General features: G+C 45.9%; 1 protein-coding gene across 2 annotated transcripts in view; it reads left to right on the plus strand.

Annotated features, from left to right (window-relative positions):
- The first annotated feature begins 13614 nt into the window (after nt 1-13614).
- The window catches only part of Gpatch1 (G-patch domain containing 1), a 42964-nt gene continuing 35063 nt past the window's right edge, over nt 13615-21515 (plus strand). Inside the window, exon 1 of one of the 2 annotated variants that reach the window (XM_028754194.1) lies at nt 13615-13710. In XM_028754194.1, coding sequence (XP_028610027.1) covers nt 13638-13710 — 73 coding nt within the window. In that variant the 5' untranslated portion in view covers nt 13615-13637. The remainder of the gene's footprint in view (nt 13711-21515) is intronic. The other variant, XM_028754195.1, reaches the window with a different exon arrangement.

The following is a 21515-nucleotide window of genomic DNA, read 5'->3' on the forward strand; positions in this document are numbered from 1 at the left end:
CCCGATCTCTGGAGCCACGCCCCATCTCGTCTAGGCCACGCCCCCACCACGGTCCAATACTACCGGAGGCGGATCCCTAACTCTGTAGCCTCGCCCCGCTCAACTCAGACCCCGCCCACAACACGCACGGCCTTCCTCCAGCCCCGCCCGAGGCTGAAGCCAGAACCCTGAAGCCCTGCCCTTAATTGTATAGACCACGCCCCTGCCCCGTGCTCGTGCTAAATGCTTGTCTGCCTTAAGTCTAGCACGGTGCTCCTGTGGAGCCTCCGCTCTTAATCTGCATGTGGTTAATGGCTCTCTACCTTGTGAGCGTCAAGGCGGCGCAGCCAGCGGGTTAGGGGTTTCAGCGACCGTAGCGAAACCCAAATTGGCCCCTTTCTCTGGAGCCCTGGGAGTAGTAGATGCAGAGAGCGCTTAATACACGTTTGCTTTTCCACCCAGGAACGCGGACATTCATGTCTAGTTCAATCGCTGCTAGGAAGCTTTTAAAGGCTCTGACCAGGGAGGTCAAGAAAGCTGTTTGCTGAGGCCTCCGAGCGCTAGGGTAGCAGAAGTAGTCGGGAGAGGGGGCCACCTACTGAGCAGGCTTTGTTCACTGAACTCTGCAGGTGTCTTTAAGGATACTTCTTATCCAGAGTTCCCAGCCTCGGTTTTCTCAGTTCTCAGGCCCAAGTGATTCTTTCTCTGGCTGGTCCAGGGTGTCAGGTACCCATGTAGTTAGTACAGGAGTACCAGGGGGTCCCTTAGGCTCGGGGTTCGCTCTACCTCCTACTGGAGAGTAGGCAGACTCTAGGGTAGGATATTGGTGGCACACAGGGCTAAGATCCATTTGCAGGAGCCTAGAATCCTCAGCCTGCAGAATCCTTCCTCGCCGCCACCACCACCAAAGAACACCTTTGTCTGCTGCCTTTGGCAGTCTGTAGGTCGCAGTGTAAACCTCAGGTTCAGCTTTCAAAACTAACAAACCGTTTTCATACTCTTTAAAAAGTGTTTTAGGGCTAGGCGGTAGTAGCCCAAATGTTTAATTCCAGGACTCAGGAGGCAGAGGCAGGCGGGTCTCAGAGCCAAGGCTACACAGAAAACCCCTATCTCGAAAAACAAACAAACAAACAAACAAAAAAGGACAACAACAACAACAAAAGGTTGTTAGTATGTTAGTATGGATGGAGAAGTGTCTCAGAAGAGGAAGGCGATTGCTGCTCAACCTGACAACCTGAGTTCCATCCCTGGGACCCATAGGGTAGAAGGGGCAAAACCCAACTTCCACAAGTTCTCTGACTTCACACGTGCGCCATGACACGTGCATGCCCCTCCCCACCCCGCACCGTACACGAAAAATAAATAAATGTAAAATCATATTTAAAGTAAATAGACATATATTTAAAGTGCGGTTCGAGGGTTTTAAAATAAGTATCTGAAATAAACAAAAGCAACAGCTTAACATATGTTAATAAGTAAAAAAAAAAATTAAATCCACCTGGTCATGAGAAAAGGACTACTTAAGTCTAAGAAAGGTCCTGCCAAAGGATGGGAAGGCTCGCACACCTGCGATCTCGCTTGCCTTTCAGGAAGCTGAAACAGCACTATTGTTGAGCTTGAGGCTAGTCTGATGTCTTAGTCTGCCTCACACTGCTGTGAGAGAGCCTGACCAAAAGGGCTTGGAGGAGGAGAGGTTTTATTTGATGTACACCTTACTCACATATACCTTACATCACTGAGGGAAACCAGTTCAGGAACTCAAGGCAGGAACCTGGAGTCAGGGAATGAAGCAAAGACTTTGAAGAACACTGCTTACTGCAATTCTCCCCATGGCTTGCACAGCCTGCTGTTCTTTTGTTTTTAATTATTATTACTTTATGTGTATGGTTGTTTTGCCTGCAAGTATGTCTGTGCACCATATGTATTGTGTCCATTGAGGTCATACAAGGGCATCAGATCCCCTGGAATTGGAGTTATAGACAGTTGTAAGCCTCCATGTGGGTTCTCTTGAAGAGCAGCCAGTGCTCTCAATCACTGAACCATTTCTCCAGCCCCACTGCCTGCTTTCCTATACAAACGCTGAACAACCTGCAGAGGGTTAGGACCACCCACAGTGGGCTGGGCCCTCCCACATCAATCATTTGACCAAGAGACTTGCCTCCTGACCAATCTTATGGAGGCATTTTCTCAATTAGATAGATTCCTTCCTCTAGCTAGTGTCAAACTGACAAAAGACATTAACCCATCACACTTGGGCTCAGTGGAAAGATCTTGTGTCCGTATTCCAAAAAAGACAGAAAGATGGAAGAAAAGAAAAAAAAAGGAAAGAAAAGAAATTTACAGAGTCCTAACCAGCAGGACTCTGGGACAGGTGATTTTGGAAAAAGCTGATTTAAAAAAAAAAAAAACTTTTCTTCCTTCCTAAGTCAATCTAGTATCACAAATCAATTTGACATGGGCTCTCTTTAATTCATTGTCCTGGAAATGTACTTGCCTGAGGCTGAGGCTTAAACACAGCCAGTTTGGTTCAGGCTCCTAGAGTAGTGGGTCAATATATTACTGTGTTAATACTCTTAAACAGGGTTGGAGAGATGGCTCAGTGGTTAAGGGCACTGACTACTCTTCCAGAGGTCTCTGAGTTCAATTCCCAACAACCACACAGATGGTTCACAACCATCTGTAATGGGATCCGATGCCCTCTTCTGGTGTGTCTGAAGACGGTGACTGTGTACTCACATAATTAAAATAAATAAATAAATAAATAAATAAATAAACAAGTCTTTAAAAAAGATACTCAGATATTGTGCTTCAGTTTCTGCACCCTTGTACCTACAAAAGACCTCAAAAGATCTTTGCTCCTGAGGTAGAAAGACCTAGGCTCTGAAGACAGGAGTGGCCAAGGGCACACTTCCCATTAGTGTCTCACTTACCCTGGGCTCACTGCCTCCTCTCTTTCCTGTCCCCTTCGGTGCAGTCCCATCTCCTAATACACCAAAGTTCAAGTTGCCATTTTTGTTTTAAAATACTGACGTACTGCTTAGCCCACGGTAGTCTGGAGCCCTAGTTCCTCCTGCCTCCTGTTCCCAAGTGCTAGGTTGGCAGGTGTTCCTTACCAAGCCTAGCTCAAATTGCCTTTACAGTTTGTTATACATACAAACCAACTTAACTAATGCGGACTTCGTAGTCTTTTTAAAAGACTTTTATTTATTTTTATGCCTACGTATATGTGTGTTGTGTTCTCCAGAACTGGAGTCACAGGTGATTGTGAGCCACCCTTCCTAGGCACTGGGAGCCAATTCTTCTCTGTAAGAGCATCAAGCACACTAACCACTGATCTAACTCTCTAGACCCTTTATAGTTTTGTTTTTGTTTTTTAGATGTATTTATTATATATATAGTGTTCTGCCCACATGTAGGCCTGCAGGCCAGAATAGAGCACCAGATCACATTATAGATGGTTATGAGCCACCATGTGGTTGCTGGGAATTGAACTCATGACCTCTAGAAGAGCACCTATCTCTCCAGCCCCCATTTATAGTTTTTTTTTTATTAAGATATTTAGACAAAGTTTTTTTTTTTTTTTTTGAGACAGATACTCATTCTATAGTTCAGGCTGTCCTGAAACTCACTGTGCAAAACCTCGAAGCCGTCTGTCTCAGCCTCCCAATAGTCAGAATTATAGTCATGAGCCACTGTGACTAAGTCGATTTCTATTTTTAATGGCAAATACGTCATCACCATGAGAGAAAACCCATTGTACTTTGCCCTATAGAGAGAGGCTTGTAAAAAGTAAATACAATAAAAACCAAGGTCTATTATTTAATCTACTCTGACATCATTGCCTCTTCCAGCTGCCTTGTTTGTTAAAGAAGAGAGTCTGGGGAGGTAGCTCAAGGGTAGGGTGCTTACATATATAAGGTTCTGTGTCTAACACCTAGCATAGTACAGACAAAAAAGAGAAAGAAAAGGAAGCTTGTCACGAAAGACATATCAGCCCATCTAAAACTAGCTCCTGCCTTTGTGTCTTCGGAGGTACAGTCAGCATCCGTCCCCAGGATACATGAGCCATCTGAACTTTAATCCTTAGATGTACTCAAGATCAGGTACCTTCAGACAGCCTCATGACTCACTGCCCATGGGTGTCCTTCTATGCTTATTCTGATTTCATAGGGACCAGGAAGTAAGACCTGTTACTGCTAACCCAATAGGGAAGCGGCATCAACCTTACTTGTTTCAACTGTTATGAAACAAACAAACAAACAAACTGCCGTTGAACTTGTATGGTAGGACGTGTGATCTCCCTACTCAAGAGAACTGAAGCAAGAGTATCACAAGTTTCAATCCCTGCTTGGGAGGTAGAGGCAGGAGGATGACACATTCAAGGTAAGAGTGGAGAGATGGTGGAGTTCACAAGGGCCTGCTTTATATCTGTAGGAAAAAAAAGCTGAGAATGTTAGGAGCACATTGTAATCCCAGCACTGGACAGGGGGGCAGAGACAGAAGGATCGCTAGGTCTCACTGGTTAATCAGTGAGCCCCAGGGTGTAGTGAGAGATCCTGTCCTAAAAACCAAAGTGGGGAGGGGACTAGAAAAATGTATTCATTTGGCAGAGGACTTACTGGTATACAGGCAGTCCTGTGTTCCATCCCAAACTTCATATAAAACAGTAGTTTATCCCTGAAATATTTTCTTAAAGATTTATTTATTTAATGTATATAAGTATACTGTCACTGGCTTCAGACACACTAGAAAGGGGAATCAGATCCCATTACAGATGGTCATGAACCACTATTTGGTTGCTGGGAATTGAACTCGGGACCCCAGAAGAGTAGTCAGTGCTCTTAACCGCTGAGCCATTTCTCCAGCTCGTATACCTGAAATCTTAACACTTGGGAATTGGAAGCAAAAGGATCAGAAGTTTAGTGTCATCTTTGGGTATACAGTGAGTTCAAGGCCAGTCCAGACTTCCTGAGATTCTGTTATAAAAACAGAATAAGAATTTACAAGGTGGACAGTCTTTCTAAAGACCAACACTCAAGCTTAGCCTCTGGTCTGCACACCACAACACACACACACACACACAAATGTGTTCATGTACCACACATACATATACTCGCACAAGAAAGAAGTAAAAGAATATCCCTGACTGAACTATCTGAGATCGAAGCTACCCAGTTCTCTAGAAATAAATGACCTAACAGTCCATTGATGGTAGAATAGATGGGTGAGGCACATAGGCTCACATAATGGAAAGTGGCAAACAATGGACCTTGCTTTCATGTACAGAATCACAAGGGATCTCACACTGGCATTGCTGAGCAAAGGAAGCCAGACATAAAATACTATATGAGGGCCACCAGGGTTCTTCAATAGGTAAAGGCAGTTGCCATAAAGCCTGAGGTCGATTCCTGGAACCTACATGGAAGTACAAGGGAAGAGTTTACTCCATAAAGTTATCCACATGATGATGTGCCATGTGTGGCATGCCCTGCTCCAGCAAACAAATAAACCAACATTCAAAAATGAAAGGCAGATCTACCTATGATACAGCAATTCTACGCCTGAGTACAGAAGCAAAGGAAATGACGTGGATATAAGGAAGACCTGCCTCCTGTGTCATTGCTACACTGTTCACATCGGGCAGGAACAGGAAGGGGAAGCCGTTGACATTTCCACCAGTAGATTCATGGGTAAAGAGAATGTGATACAGATATGCAGGATGCTAACCTGACACAGAAAAGAATGAAATCCCTCCAGCCATGTTGGCACAGGCCTTTAGTCCTAGCTCTCTGGATGAAAAGGCAATCAGATCTCTGTGCGTGTGAGGCCAGCTTGGTTTACATAGTAAGTTGCAGGCCAGCCAGGAACGCAGTGAGATGTACTAGTACTTTTCTGTTGCTGTGATAAAACTCCATGCTACCAAGGAAACTGACAGATAAAAACAAAGGTTACTCATGGCTCCAGAGCACGAGGAGTCCATGATCATAGAGCACAGCTAAGAGTTCACACCTTCTAATTTTTATTTTATTATTTTATGTGTATAAATGACCTGTCTGCATACATGTTTGTGTACCACGGACACATCTAGTTCAGCTCTAAGAGTTACATATATTTTGTTTTGTTCTGTTGAGATAAGAGTTTCTCTGTGTCGTTCTGGCTGTTCTGAAGTTGGCCTGGAACTCAAAGATCTTCCTGCCTCTGCCTCCCAAGTGTTGGGATTACAGATGTGCAATGTCACACCCAGCTAAGAGGAAGCAGGAAGCAGAGAGAGCAAACTGGGAATTGCACATGGCTTTCAAAACAAAAGTAAGGTCCTTCTGGGTGATATACTTGTTCCAGCAAGGCCACACCTCCTAAACCTCCCTCAAACAGCACAACCAAGTATTCAAACATCTGAGCCTTTGGGGAATATTCTCATTCAAACCACACATAAGACCTTGTCTTTAAGACAAAATTTTAAAAAGAAAGAAAGAAAGAAAGAAAGAAAGGAAAGAAAAGAAAGAAAAGGAAACGAAAAAGAAAAAAAATTAGAAATCCTGAAATCCTGCAGCACCCCTCAGGAGGTAGAGGCAGGGGGATCAAGTGTTCAAGGAAATCCCCAGCAACATCGTGAGTTCAAGGACAGCCTGTGCTCTATGAGACCTTGTCTCAAAAACAAACAAATGAACAAATGAATGAAAAATCCTGACATTTTCAACAGTATGGGTGGATCCAGGGAACATTTTGTTGAATAAAATAAGCCAGACATAGACAAGTAGCACAAGATCTACTGACATGTGGAATCCTAACAATCGGTCTCAGGAAAACGAAAGTGGAAGAGCTGTCTGTTACTAGAGGCTGGGGAAGGAAGAGATGAGACTAGGTAATGGGGAAAGGTTGGTACTAAGGTACACTTAGCTAGAAGCAAGACATCCTAGTGTGTTCTGCAACAGGACCCCAGACCTTGACACATCTGACCCCATGGTGGAAGTGCCATTCACACTGTAAAACTAAGCATGTAGACAGCACCAGCCGCCAAAAGGAAAACAAAGGCCTAATCCATCTGTGTCTACTTCTGGGAAAGTGTCTAAATGTACAGACCTTGCTTTTTGGTTTTTGTAGTGTCGCTTCTGGCTAACTGTTCTTGTTAACTGAAGTATGTCAACCTAGAACATGGTTTTTGAGGTCAAGAGGCTCACCCTGAGAAAAACTCAGGACTACACTGGGATCCCAAACATCCAGTGTAGTTAGGGCTCTTCTAGAGGGTACACATTTGGTGTCTCACAAATACAAAGGAATATAGATACACACATAAAAATAAATAAATAAATACATAAATAAATCCTTTAAAAATAAAATAGTATCACATTAACTTGTGTATTTTTTTATGTTCTTATGTATCAGTTTAAAAAAGAACTATTCATTCGATTGTGTGTGTTTGACATTTATTTACCCTTGTTTTATGTGTATCAGTATTTGCCTGCACATATGTAAGTGTACCATTGGGTACCTGGTGCCTAGGGAAGCCAAAAGAAGTTATTGAATCCTCTGGAACTAGAGACAGTTGTGAGTCACCATGTGGGTGCTGAGAACTGGACCAGGGTTCTCAGCAATAGCAGCAAATACTCTTAAAAATTGAGCCATCTCTCCAGCCCCAACTGTGCATATATTTTAAGACAGGGAATCATGTAACCTCGTCTGACACTGAACTTGTGGTATAACCACAGGTGGCCTAGAATTCCTGATCTTTCTGCCTCCACTCTCACCCTCTCTCCAGAGCTGGGATTACAGGTGCGAGTCACCATGGCTGGCTTACTTTCATCTTTTATGAGGTTTTGCTATAAAGACTAGATTGGGTTGAAATTTCTAGTCTTCTATTCTGGCATTACAAACATGTGCCCCTACACTGATCAAATACAGAAAGAGAGAGAGAGAGGGAGAGGGAGGGGGAGGGAGAGGGAGAGGGAGAGGGAGAGAGAACAACAGACTACTGTTGCAAGCTCTGAAAGCTTACCTATCATAGGAGAGAGACTGGCAATAAAAATAACAACTAAATACTAAATAGATTTGAGCTGAAGAGATGCTTCTGTGGTTAAGAGCACTTGCTGCTGTTGCAGAGGACCTGGGTTCTGTTCCCAGAACTCACACAGCAATTCCTTGCTCCTGAGATTTCAGGCTCCAGGGAATCTGATCCTGTCTGCTTGCCTCCAGCCATTCCTTGTAGATATGACAGGGACTGAGAGATGCTGGGAGAACCTGGTGGCCAAAATCTGCTTTGATATGTTAAATAGGCACCTCAGCCATTTGTCCCAGGGTTTGAGACTAAACAGTGGGTAGCCACAGGCAAGTCAATCAATCCTCCAGTACTGTTTTGGAGCCTAGCCTAAAGGTTGCCTGAACAATGACCCAGATAAGAAGCACTTAGCACTAAGCCTGACGTAAGGGAACGTTAAAAGACAGAAGACATCTTGCACTGGTGCTAAAAGGCCGGCTTCTACTTGCCACCCGCTCATGGCTGTCCAGCTCCTTTCTGCAATGGGGACAATTCCTTGAGCACACTTGTCATTTTCTCTGTCTGAGGGGCTCTCCCCATATCATGACTCCCTGCCCCATCCCCTTTGTGTCTGTGCTGTAAAGATTACTTTGTCTGAGAAGCCTTCTTTAACCCTGTTGAAAAGACAATATTCTTGGCTTGGAGTGAAGAAAGGGAGCATACACTGGCTGTCCAACACTTGCCTAGAGTGGCCAGCTCCAGGTTTTATCTTTCCTATATTCTCAGTCCCTCCTCCCACTTTCACAGCATTTATTACTGTCCAGCATACCATATCATTTAATTATGTCATTATTTTTTATTTTTTAAAGGATATATTATTCCCCATTCTCCTGGGCTGCCTGCCCACCCAGGCTCTTCCCTTTATAATTCAGCCAATCTGGGTAGTCTGCCTTCTCTTTCCTTTTGCCCTCTTTCTTGGCTGCTATATCTGGTTCCCACTCTCTCTCCTCTTCTCCTCCCCCTCTCCTGACCTGGCTTAGGGTCGTATCCACTCTGGATATCTCCCACATGTCCCTGCTGATGTGCTTCATAAAAAGAGAAAGAGAGAGAAGGAATATGTTTGATGGATGTGTAGCCAGGTATGAGGGAAGGGGGTACCTCCAAGGGCCCATGCTGAGGCATCCCTTCAACAGGAAGGAACCAGCCACACAATGGTATAGTATAGAATAGAGTTTATTTAGGGCATGGGGAAGGGAGTTGAGAGGGTAGTAGAAACAGGGAAGGGGAGGGGGAGGGGAGGAGAGAGAGAGGGGAGAGGAGAGGAGAGGAGAGGAGAGGAGAGGAGAGGAGAGGAGAGGAGAGGAGAGGAGAGGAGAGGAGAGGAGAGGAGAGGAGAGGAGAGGAGAGGAGAGGTAGAAGCCGGCCATAAGAGAAGCAGTTCCTTTTATAGTGAGTCAGGCACACCTGGCTTGTTGCCAGGTAACTGTGGAGCAGAGCTTAGACAAAATGCTAACACCTGCCTTTGGCTATGCTCTCCCTTTTATCTACAGTAAACTTTCTCCTCCACCATACCTAGGAGCAGTGATGTCCTTTCTTCCTCCTCCTCCTCCTCTTCTTCTTCTTCTTCTTCTTCTTCTTCTTCTTCTTCTTCTTCTTCCTCTTCCTCTTCCTCTTCCTCCTCCTCCTCCTCCTCCTCCTCCTCCTCCTCCTCCTCCTCTTCTTTTTCTTCTTCATTCATCTAGAACTAGATGGTAAGACCCAATTGTAGACTGGTGTGGTTGGTGGTGTACACATTTAATTGCTGGCAGATCTTTGTGAATTCCAGGCCAGCCTGGTCTGCATAGTATAGCGAGTTATAGGCTAGCAGGGGTACATAGTGAGACCCTGTCAACAACCCACCTAGCTAGATGGAACTAAACACAGACACACACACACACACACACACACACACACACACAAACAAATCACTATTGAACAAGAAAGAGTCAGGTGATAGTGGTGGTGCATACCTTTAATCCCAGCACTCAGGAGGCACAGGCTGGTGAATGCTTGTGAGTTCGAGGCTAGCCTGGTCTATAGAGTGAGCTCCAGGACAGCCAGAGACATGTAGAGAAACCCTGTCTCAAAAATGCCTCTCCCACAAAAGAAGGAGGAGGAGGAAGAGGAGGAGGAGAAGGAGGAAGAGCAGAAGGAAAAGGAAGAGAAGGAAGAGGAGGGGAGGAGGAGGAAGAGAAGAAGAAGGAAGAGGAGAAGGAGAAAAAACAAATAAAATTCTATTGTTGAAGGTATACTATGCCAGGCAGTGGTGGCGCACGCCTTTAATCCCAGCACTTGGGAGGCAGAGGCAGGCGGATTTCTGAGTTCAAGGCCAGCCTGGTCTACAGAGTGAGTTCCAGGACAGCCAAGGCTACACAGAGAAACCCTGTCTCAAAAAGAAACAAACAAACAAACAAACAAACAAAAACAAAAAGCAAAAAACAAAAAAAAGATATAATACATTGAGGATAAATACCATGGGACACAGGGATTATACTGAATGTGAGCTGGAAGCCTCCTCTCTGCTAATTAGAGTTTATAATGCTGAAAGGTGCTATGTAGGCCTCTGAAGGGAGAAAAGTTATCAGTGATCTTACCTAGACATACCCCTATGTGCTGTAATGGTGACCTACCAGGCAAAATATGCCCACTGGTGCTATAGTGGTGTGACAGTTTTGGGGGGTAACCAACTACTTACTTTCTAATAGGATTCCAGGTTCACTTTATGAGAGGAAATATGTCTGTTATTGTAAATCTGTTCAAATCTGGAAGGTCAAAGGCCCTCGTCAGTAATTTATTACTAATGATTTTTAAGTTGCCACGTAGGCAAACTGCCTTCTAAATATTTATGCTTATACCCAGACCAACATTGTTCCTCACTTTAGTCAAAGAGACTTCTTTGTTTTGGGGTTTTTTGTTTGTTTGTTTTTGAGACAGGGTCTTACTACAAAGTCTCAGCTGACCTGGAACTCACTATGAATACCAGGCTGACCTCGAATTTACAGAGATCCACCTGTTAACTACCTCCCAACTACTGGGAATAAAGATGTGTACCACTGCACCCAGGTTCAGAGGATTTCCCTCTTGTAGTGGGCTGTGGTTAAATCAAGGTAATGAAAAGGACTGTTGAGCCAGGCGGTGGTGGCGCTCGCCTTTAATCCCAGCACTTGGGAGGCAGAGGCAGGCGGATTTCTGAGTTCGAGGCTAGCCTGGTCTACAGAGTGAGTTCCAGGACAGCCAGGACTACACAGAGAAACCCTGTCATGAAAAACCAAAAAAAAAAAAAAAAAAAGAAGAAGAAGAAGAAGAAAAGGACTGTTGAGTGCTCAACTTTACACTGGTGTTTAGATCGATCCCCTGTGACGTTCAGCTGACACTTTGGAAGAGAGGACAGGAAGACGGGAAGAGCCAGAGAAATGGCGAGGACTGTCAGAACACGTAGCAGCTGTGGCTTGCTGCACAGCGCGCGCGCGCGCGCACACACACACACACACGTGCATGCACGTGAAGGTAGGAGAGAGACTAATTCAGAAGAAGGACCTCAGCAGGAGTGGGAAGGGGTGTTATGAAATATAACGTGGCAGCGGCGATAAGGAGGTAACTGGCAGGCCCGTGCCAAGGTGTCCCCCTGAGAAATCACAGGCCTAGTATAAGAGAGGTTTATTGTAGGGAAGAGAAGGGGGCAGCGGCCTGGAGAAGAGGTAAAGGCAGATAGAGAACAGAGAAAGCAGAGATAGAGGATGAAAAGAGAGGCCGGCCAGGAACACATGGGGAGCGGGGGGTGGGGGGGTGGGGAGAAAGGGAGAGAGAATGTGAGAGCAAGAGCAGGAGAGAGAGAGAGAGAGAGAGAGAGAGAGAGAGAGAGAGAGAGAGAGAGAGAGAGAGAGAGAAAGGGTGTGAGGTAGGGAGCAGTTCTCCTATATGCTGGCAGTGGAGCAGGGAGTAACGGTAGCAGGTAATGACACAAGCTATTGCTAGGTCTCTGTTGGGAGGAACCTAGCTGAGTTGTCTCTAAGCCAACAGGGGGATAAGAAAGAGTTCCTTGGGAGAGAAGATGATCACTGTGCGTTGTTTACAGTTATGAGCTTGTCAAAAATAAAGGGAAGAAAGAAAGCCCGGGCTTCCAGGAGAGGTTTTTATATCCGCCTCACACCTTATTAGCTGAACTTAACTATATTTTATTTGTTTGTTTGTTTGCTTTTCAAGACATCATTTCTCTATGAAACAGAGCCCTGGCAGCCCTGGACTCACTTAGAGAACCAGGCTGACATCGAACTCTCAGAAATCCCCCTGCCTCTGCCTCCTGAGTGCTGGCTGAGATTAAAAGTGTGAGCCACCATTTTTATTTTACTTTTTTTTTTTTTTTCGGTCTTGGACAAGCTTGTGAAGTGAGATAACGGCACCCATCGGCAGATGCCTGTGCCTTAGATTTGCTGAAGGACAGATAGCATCCTTAGCCCCCTTTGTCTGCTTTTCTTCCTTCCTCTCTCTCTTTTTTATTCTCTCCTCCTCTCTCCAGTTTTCTTTCCATGTTTTTTCCTGACCCCATTATTCCACGTTCCTTACTGCATTCCTTCCTTCTTTTTATTGATCCATACTTTTTTTGTCAGTACAAGAACGGAACCTCTGGGAGTGAAAACCCAGGCCTTCAGACATGTTCAGCTCCGGCTCTACCACTGAACTGCGCCTCAGGCCCACACGTCTTTCTTTCTTTTTCTTTTCTCTTATCTTTTTTTCTATTTATTTGATTATTTACTACAAAGTCTCATTGTGTAGTTTAGGCTGACACCCAGCTCTCTATCCATGCTTGATATCTTGTTTCTTGTCTTTGAACAATTTACTTAGCATGCAGGGTTCTGATATTCCCAGGGTCAGCGAATCCTTCCAAAAGTCTAGGAGGGGGCCTCACTTTTGAAGATACAAAGATGACAAGTATACTGTGTGTGAGTGTATGTATGGCCCGGTTCATATGATGTTTACTGCAGATGTTTCTGCCTGTCGGTTCCTTCCCATTTCCAGTGCAGAAGGCCAGACAGTGGTAACTGGGCAAGCATATTTCTGGAGGCTGGTTGGGATGGGTGGAAGATCGGATTGGCACTGATTGCTGGCTGAGGAAATGAAGCAGGGGCGAAGGGACAGGTACGCTGTATGGAATTACAGAGACCCTGCCCTGCAGCCGGATATTTGGGTGGTTTCTACCATTTTATCGCTGTGTTCTTTGAATACTCAGGCACATGACAGGGCCAGGATAGGGTGTTACAGAGACCAGTTTGTTTGTTTGTTTGTTTTTGCTTTTTTCGAGACAGGGTTTCTCTGTGTAGCTTCCGCTGTCCTGAAACTCTCTCTGTAGACCAAGCTGACCTCAGAGATTCTGAACTGAATCTCAGCTGAACTCAGAGATTCTCTTGCCTCTGCCTTCTGACTGCTGGGATTAAACGTATGCGCTACCACCGCCCGGCACAGATACCAATCTTAACTGCAACTGGAGTAGGCCTTGCATAGGAGTATGCTCTGCAAGGAGGAGGTGACACTTTTTACCCCCAAACAATTCAACTTTGTAGTGTGTTCCAGTTCGCGGAGGCGAAACTGTGAATGTTTTTGGCGCACAGAGGCTCCCGTAGCGAGGGGGCGGAGCCCGGAAGGGAGCAGGATGGCGGCGCTGGACAGTGATAGCGACGAGGATCTGATCAGCTATGGAACGGGCCTGGAGCCTCTGGAGGAAGGTGCGGGTCCGATGGCTGACGGAGTCTGCGGGGCTCAGTCTGGGAGTCCAGCACGTGGGCGACAGTGACATCTTGGCCTGGGTCTGGGCTCGCTCGTTGTGGGAACGCGCTGGAGAGGCTTGTGCACCGCACTTGGGCGCCGCGTTCTCGGGGGCAGAGAAGGACGCGGAGGGGTGGGCGATGCACGAATGACTAGGCAACTTGAGTATGATGGAGGGTGGTCGGTCAGACTCTAGTCCCGAGGGAACGTTTGCACCTGTACTTGTAAGTCAAAGAAGCCAGACCTGGGAAGATCTGGGGAGAAACACTTGCGATAGGAAACCCCTAAAGTGGCAGACAGCTCAGCAGTCGAGGGATAGTCAGGACAAGTGTGGGTGGCACTTGCAATGGTAAGGAGTTTGGGGGTGTGTTGCTGAGGATGGAACCAAGGGCCTCATGCGTGCTTGCTTAGCACTTGACAACTGAGCTACATACCGAGCTCCAAGAATTGGAATCTTTCCTTTTTCTGACAGCATCTCGTGTAACTCACGTTGACATCAAACCCACTATATAGCCAAGACTGGACTTGAACTCTTGATCCTCCTATTCTTGCCTAACATGTATTTGGTTTACAACTGTGTGCCGTCACACCCAGCTAGGAGTTTGGCTCTTATACTAAGGGTAGGAAAAGTCCTTGGTTCAGTTTACACAAAGAGACATTTATTTTTTCCCTTTTCCTTTTTTTTTTTCGGGGGGGCAGATGGAGAGGGGATCAGGGTCTTACTATCACCACTTGGCTGAACTCAAAGTATTCTAGCAGCCTCTGCCTCTCAGGTGCTGGAGTTAAAGGTGTATACCGCCATGGCTGGCAGGATGCATGTTTTAACATTATGTTAGCTTTAATTTTGAGAATATTTTTCTTGGGAGTGAGCAGGGATGAAGCAGAGAAATTAGTCAGAAAGATGTGGAGACGGTGGTTGTGTGGACTGGAGTGACAGCTGTTGAGTAGCTTTTGCAAGGAGTGGACTTGACAGGCACTGGCGGAACTGCCGGTGAAATGCAGGGGCGAAGGTAAGATGAAGCAAGGTTCTCTGGTGTTTCTGGTCTGTCTCACTTAATGACTAGATTTATCTACTGTGTGTCCATACTGCTGATGGCAGTGTTAACCTTGTGGGAAAGACAGAGTCTCATGTAGCCCAAGCTAAGTTCAAACTTTTGTGTGGTGAAGACTGACTTTGAACTTCTGGTCCTCCTGCTTCCGCCTCGCAAGTGCCTAGACAACAGGCCTGTACTGCATGCCCGGTTTGTGTGGTGCTGAGGATAGAACTCAGGCTTCTATGCTTGTTAGGCAAGCATTCCACATGGAGCTATGTCCCCAGCCCAAGCAGTTCTAATCATTAGGAACGTTTGCCAGATGATGGCTCTACTCCTACACTCTGCTGACCAAAGGGAGACAAAGGCTAGTCTCTGTGCAAGTTCTTGTATGGGTTAAGATTGCCCTTGTGTTTCCTCCGAGACATCTGTGTTCGTGCATTTTGATGTGGTAAGCTTTCTTTATCCCAGCTAGCTCCCAAGACAGAGACAGAGGCTATAAGATTTATTTGATTGAGCTTTATAGCATAATAGCTGAACAGTTATTATTTTTTTTTAGCTGAACAGTTATCAATTAAGCTAATCTTGCTACGCCCCAGCCAAAAATCCATGCTATCCTTGGATTTTAGTATTGGGCTAGCTCTCTCAGCTCTAGGTATGTTCCCATGATATCTCCTTGACCCGTTTGAATCCCCTCCCCCAACCCCCTCTGCCCATCCCTTAGCTGGGATTGGAAGGCCAGTCCTATTCTCTGTACTGCTGAGCCATTGGTAGAGCAGCTTTTATTGACAAATCAGAGACTAAATGGGAGAAGTGTTTACACAACATTGAGGCAGGAGATACTTAGAATAAGCGTCACAGGGCTATGTCCAGATGACAACCTGATATGGTGACAGAGAACTCAGCATAGGAATAATAAAGGATAACCTTTACACAGAAGACTATATAACATTATACATACATATCCACTTTACACCTATCACCCTGGCTTTAAAGTCCCCTCAGCCCTAGTCTTCTTCAAGTAGACTGTGGGGCGGAGCATGGCCATCATAGCTATGTCCCTCATTCTAGCCTGTTCGTTCAATACAACTAAGGTCACATTAGTTTTGTCGACAAACGCAACACCCTAGGCTTGTAAAGAATCAGTCGATAAAGATGTTTGACTAGAGGAATTTCAGGTTTAATCGAGAAACAAAAGCACAAGATTTGCAAGTACTAAAGTACGTGATGTTATTGGATAGTATCCTTCACAAGCTATTGAAAGGCGACATAGGGGAGTGACAGGGCGCTGTGAAGACTGGCTAGACAGTACCTACGGAAGAGGACAAGGGTCATGCATGCCCGACATGCATGCTGAACATCCATTTGTGTCGTTTCTATGTTTCCGGTCTAGTATAGTTGTTTCCTTGAGGAGGGAAAGAACTGCTGTTAAGCCGTCAGCTGTTTGACTTGGATTTTTCTAGTTCTCCCTAGTTTTAAATGATACTATTATTACAGTGGGAGGGTGTGCATGCGCCCGGTTTGTGTGCAGGGGTCAGCAACAACTTCCAGGAGTCAGTCCTCTCCTGCTATGTGTGTCCCAGAGATTAAACTCAGGTTACCAGCTTGGGCAACAAATGCTTTTGTCCACTGAGCCATCTCACCAGACCCTCCAGTCCTTCCTGGTTTTAACAAAAGTCAGAAGTGAAATAAACTGGCCTAACTGTGCTTTGGGGTGAAAGGAAAGGGCATCGATTTGTAGAGTTTTCTCCCTTTTTTTTTTTTTTTGGCCTAGAGAGATTCATTTTATTATTTGTATGTGTGCATCTCTGTGTTTGGGAAGGGCCATCAAAAGAGGACATTAGGTCTCTGGGAGCTTTATTTACAGGCAGTTGCAAGCTGCTTGGTGTGGGTACTAGGATCTGAACTTCTGGTCCTTTTGGAAGAGCAGCAAGTGCTCTTAACTGGTGAGCCATCTCTTCAACCTCTCTGGAAATGCTCTGTAACTTCAACTTTAAAAGCTTTAGAACTTTCTCCCTCCTCCTTCCCTCCTGGTCTCCCTCCTCCTTCCCTGCTGGTCTCCCTCCTCCTTCCCTCCTGGTCTCCCTCCTTCCTTTCTCTCTCCTTCCCTCCCTCCTTCCTTCTCTCCCTCCCTCCTTCCCTCCTTCCCTCCCTCCCTCCCTCCCTCCTTCCCTCCCTCCCTCCTTCCCTACCTCCCTCTCTCCTTCCTGTCTTCCTGGTGCTGACCCCAGTCTCTAACACTGAGTTATATTACAGCCCCCGATCCACCGCTCTCTAAACACTTTGAAGTCTCTGGCTGCATTTTACTGCACAACTAGACCAGTAATCACTCTCACTCCTGCTTTGAAGTTGTGCTGTCAGGTCAGGTAAACACTGGTGGAGGACTGGCTCCTTTGACTTAATTAAACCTTAATTAAACTTGCTGGTCCTGACAGCAGGATTATTGGTTAGGTATTAGCTGGGGAGTTTCATGACAGTGATTGGGAAGGAAGAAACCCACAGTACTTTCCTACTCTTCCTTAGACACCACCACATTATAGAATCCTCAGTTCCTGCCTGCCCTCCTTCCTGGACAGATTCATCTAGGGCTATTTTTTTTTCCCTCTTTCTTCTCCTTGATGCAGTAACTACTACTCTTAAACCTGCCTGGATATCCCTCAACACAGAGGATGTCACAGACCCTGTATCGCTATGCCCAAGGGTCTTGTACTGTCACCCTTCGCTTCTGACTCCATCTCACGCTTCTTCCTGCTCCTCTAGCACCATCGGACTGTCTCAGTATACCTGACATTATGGGGTTCTGTTGTTGATTGTTTTTAATAGGGAGGGGTGTGCTTTGGATTAAGTCCTGGCTCTGCGCATGCTAAGCTTGCGTTATCCTATGTGAGGATTCCTCTCTCCCCAAGTCCAGCACTGTCCTGTCAGACCTCCTGTTTGATGGCAGAAGCAAATGCTTCTGCTGGAATTGTGTATTTACCTGCAGCTAACAAAACTCTGCTCATTCTGGGTTTCCTTAACGCCGTCCAATACATGCCCACTGGTCTCCCCTGCTGCGTTCTGTGCAAGGCTTTTGTGAACTTCTAGCTGAAGACTATGTAAGGAACAATGTGGGTGGTAGCTCTGGCTTACCAGATAGAGTTGAGATTTGTCTCAGCTCTGTGCTTATTAACTGTGGACCTCAGGCAGTTACTTAATAAGTACCCTTATCCAGGTATGATAAATGAGCAACTTATCAGCCCCCGATAAGGGGAAAATTAGTTGTTGTCAGTGGCCATGATTACAGTAGGTCCCAGCTAAAGTACCACTTCCTCTTCGGAGTTTTCCGTCAACCTGGTTAAAAACAGTACCATCTCAGGAGCTCTGTGGGGCCTGGCTGGCCACGCCAGTGGCTCTCATAACCAGCTGTCACCAGTCCCACTTAATTGTCCACAGATATTATCTTCCCTTCCAGGTCAAGAAGGCTGCATGAATGGTACCCTCCCTCACCTTAGCCCAGGGCCTCACCTAGCCCAGCCGCAGGGGATGGACAAGGAAGGGGAGGGGAGCAAGCCCGTCACAGATGCTGCTAAACATCCCACAGCACTCAGGACATCTCCCCACAACAAAGAATCACGCAGAACAAACTGTCAGTGGTGCTGAGATTGCAAAATCTGACCAAGACAGGAGACATGCCAGATGCATACAAAGTAATGGAGTGTGTGTACTAAGTTTTAAAGGAATGGGAAAAATTGGAGTTGGGGCTGTAACTCACTAGGCAGAGTGCTTTCCTGGCATGCTTGAAGCCTTAAGTTATCCCCAGAACCACATTAAGCCGTGTCTGTCATCTCAGTACTCAAGAGGTGGAGTTGGAAGTTCCCGAAGATCAAGCTCATCCTTAGCTGCAGAGGGAGTTTGAGGCTTTGGCTTCATCCTGGGCACGTGAGACCCTGGTTTTGTTTTTGCTGTTGTTTTGCTTTTTAAATAAAACAAAACAAACAATGAAAATCCTGCAGGACGAGACCCTGGTTGTAGCCCCGTTTTTTAAAGTAAAAAGGGCACCATAGCTAGTGTTAAGTGAGTCTCACTATAGTGGGGCTTTGCGGGTGGTTTGTTTATTGATGCTGAGAAGGGAGCCCAGGTTGTCTTACATGCTAGGCAAATGCTCCATCTTTGGTCTGTTACTCAGTGATACTTAATTCTTGTTGCTACCACAACAAGATGGGTTCTATCATTACGCTAATTTTACAGTTTTAGAAGCCAAGCCCAAGAGATTAAGTCCTTTGCCCAAGACCACAAAATGAACAGGTTGTGTTGCAGGAGGATTCGAACTCAGATTGCCTGGCCTCTTAGTACAGCTCCTTTTGTTTGGTAGGGGAATTGGGGGTGGGAGTAGCTTTTGAGATAGAATCTCATGTTAGCCCAGGCTGGACTCAAACTCACAGCAATGCTCCTGTCTCAGTCTCCCAAGTGCTGGCATTACAGGCATGCATCACTATGCTTGACTTTTTTTTTTTTTTGGTTTATCACGACAGGGTTTCTCTGTGTAACCCTGGTTGTCTTAGAACACTCTCTGTAGACCAGGCTGGCCTCAAATTCAGAGATCCACCTGCCCCTGGCTCCTGAGTGCTGGGATTACACCACTGCTTAGCTATGCCTGGCTTTTTAATTAATTAATTTTGTATAAGAAATAAGAACTAGTTTAATTAATGAAGTCACGGGCACACCTGGCCTTTAGGGAATACTTCACTCGTGGCACAAAATGCTAATAGCAAGAATAGCAATGCTAGCTAGCCTCTTAAAAGGACTTCCTGTGTGTCCCTTCTGCCGAGTTCTTCACAAGTGTTGTCTGATTTGCACATACAACTTTGAAATAGCTACTAGTCTGTCTGTCTCTGATTAGAGTTTCTAGTGCAGTCTAATGTTTTACCTCCAGGTTGCATGGATTTACAGGCATGCTTTCACATTTAGAGTTTGGGAAGCGCAGGCATAGAGAGGCTCAGCTGACTGAGCCCAGCACTAGTAACAGTGGAGCTTGTGTTGGAGAGAGCGTGGGCAGCAGCATTTGTGACCAACCTCATGCCCTCGGCTGACTGCAAGCCTGCTTCCGGCTCCAAACATTTGTGGGTCAAAAGTGTGTGCCACCAAACCTGGATCCCTTTCACATTTTAAATAAATGCAGAGCTTGGGAGGGTGGGAGGGGGGTGTGTCGGAACATCCTCTTGGAGACTGGGAGGAGGAGGAATGGGATGAGGAACTGTGGGAGGGCAAATCGGGAATGGGGTAATGACAGAACTGTAAAAATAAAATAAACATTTTCAAAGAAAGAAAGAAAGAATGAGAGAAAGAAAGAAAGAGAAAGCAGAGCTTTGAGTTGTAGGCAGCAGTGTTGTCATAACACCTAAAACTTGAAGCCTAAGGAACATTTGCCTTAGGCTAAATGTGTACAGTGGCCTTTGCTGTACAGTGGACCAGCCCGTTCCCTTTCAGACAGGGCTGAAGAGGCAGACAGGAGAGTGATCAGTGGGGAAAGGTGCCTGCTACTAACATGAGTTTGATTCCTGGGACCCACATGGTAGAAAGAGAAAATCAACTTCTAAAGTTGTCCTCTGCTCAGCATGGTGGCACATACCTTCGATCCCAGCACTTGGGAGGCAGAGGCAGGTGGATCTCTGAGTTCTAGGCCAGTCTGGTCTACAGGGTAAGTGGAGGTCAGCCAAGGCTACACAGAGAAACCCAGTCTCAAAAAACAACAATAAAAAAAGTTGTCCTGACCTCCCCACATGTTCCATGGCATGTGCACGAGCACACGAACACACACGTATGTATGTATATATGTATACACATATACATACAGGACTTGAACTCACAGACATCTGCCTCTGCCTCCTAGGTGATGGGATTAAAAGTGTGTGCCATCACACCTAATCCCCAGTATAATTTTTTAAAAGTGTCTTTGTGTGTACTTGACCAGAGAGTGGAGGTCAGTGTTGGTTGCCTTCCTCTGCTTCTCTTCATTTCCCTCACCTTGTCTCTGACTCCCCCAGAGCTGGGGCTGTCGATGTCCACATTGGCTTTCCTGAAAGCGCTATGATCTGCACAGCAAATGCTACCCACTGAGCCACCCCTCCAGCCCTAACTTGGTATTTGTAATGAAATTTAGCAGGAAAAGCAGAATATTTTTATCTTGGATGTGTACATGTTTGTGTACATGTGTATTACATGTGCACATGTTTGTATGTGTGAGTGTGAGCACTCGAGTTCCATGGCATGAGTAGGGTGGACAGGATGACCTCCGGTGAGACAGGGCTTCTTAGGTTGGGGCTCCTGAGCACACCAGGCTCTCTGACTTGTGGGCTTCCAGGGGCTCTCCTGTGTCTCCCTCCCATCTTTCAGTAGGAGTGCTGGGATTGCACACATGAGCCACTGCGTCAGGCTTTATATAGGTGTATTAATTGCTCCTCTGTTGCTGTGTTAAAATACTATGACTGAAAACAACATATAGAAAAAAAAAAGTTTACTCTGGATTATGGTTGTAGAGGGAGAGTCCACAGTGGTGGGAGGCGTGGAAGCAGACAGCCTAAGCATGAACCTGGGAGATCACATATCAAGAGCAAACACAAGCAGGGCTAGTAAGCTAGAAGTGGAGTGAGATTATAAACTTTTAAGGCCTGCCCCCAGTGATGTACATCCTCCAGCAAGACCAACACACACACACACACACACACACACACACACACACACACACACACACACAC

The sequence above is a fragment of the Grammomys surdaster genome, unplaced genomic scaffold (genome assembly GCF_004785775.1).
Source record: "Grammomys surdaster isolate TR1022 unplaced genomic scaffold, NIH_TR_1.0 125984, whole genome shotgun sequence".
Lineage (NCBI taxonomy): Eukaryota > Metazoa > Chordata > Mammalia > Rodentia > Muridae > Grammomys > Grammomys surdaster.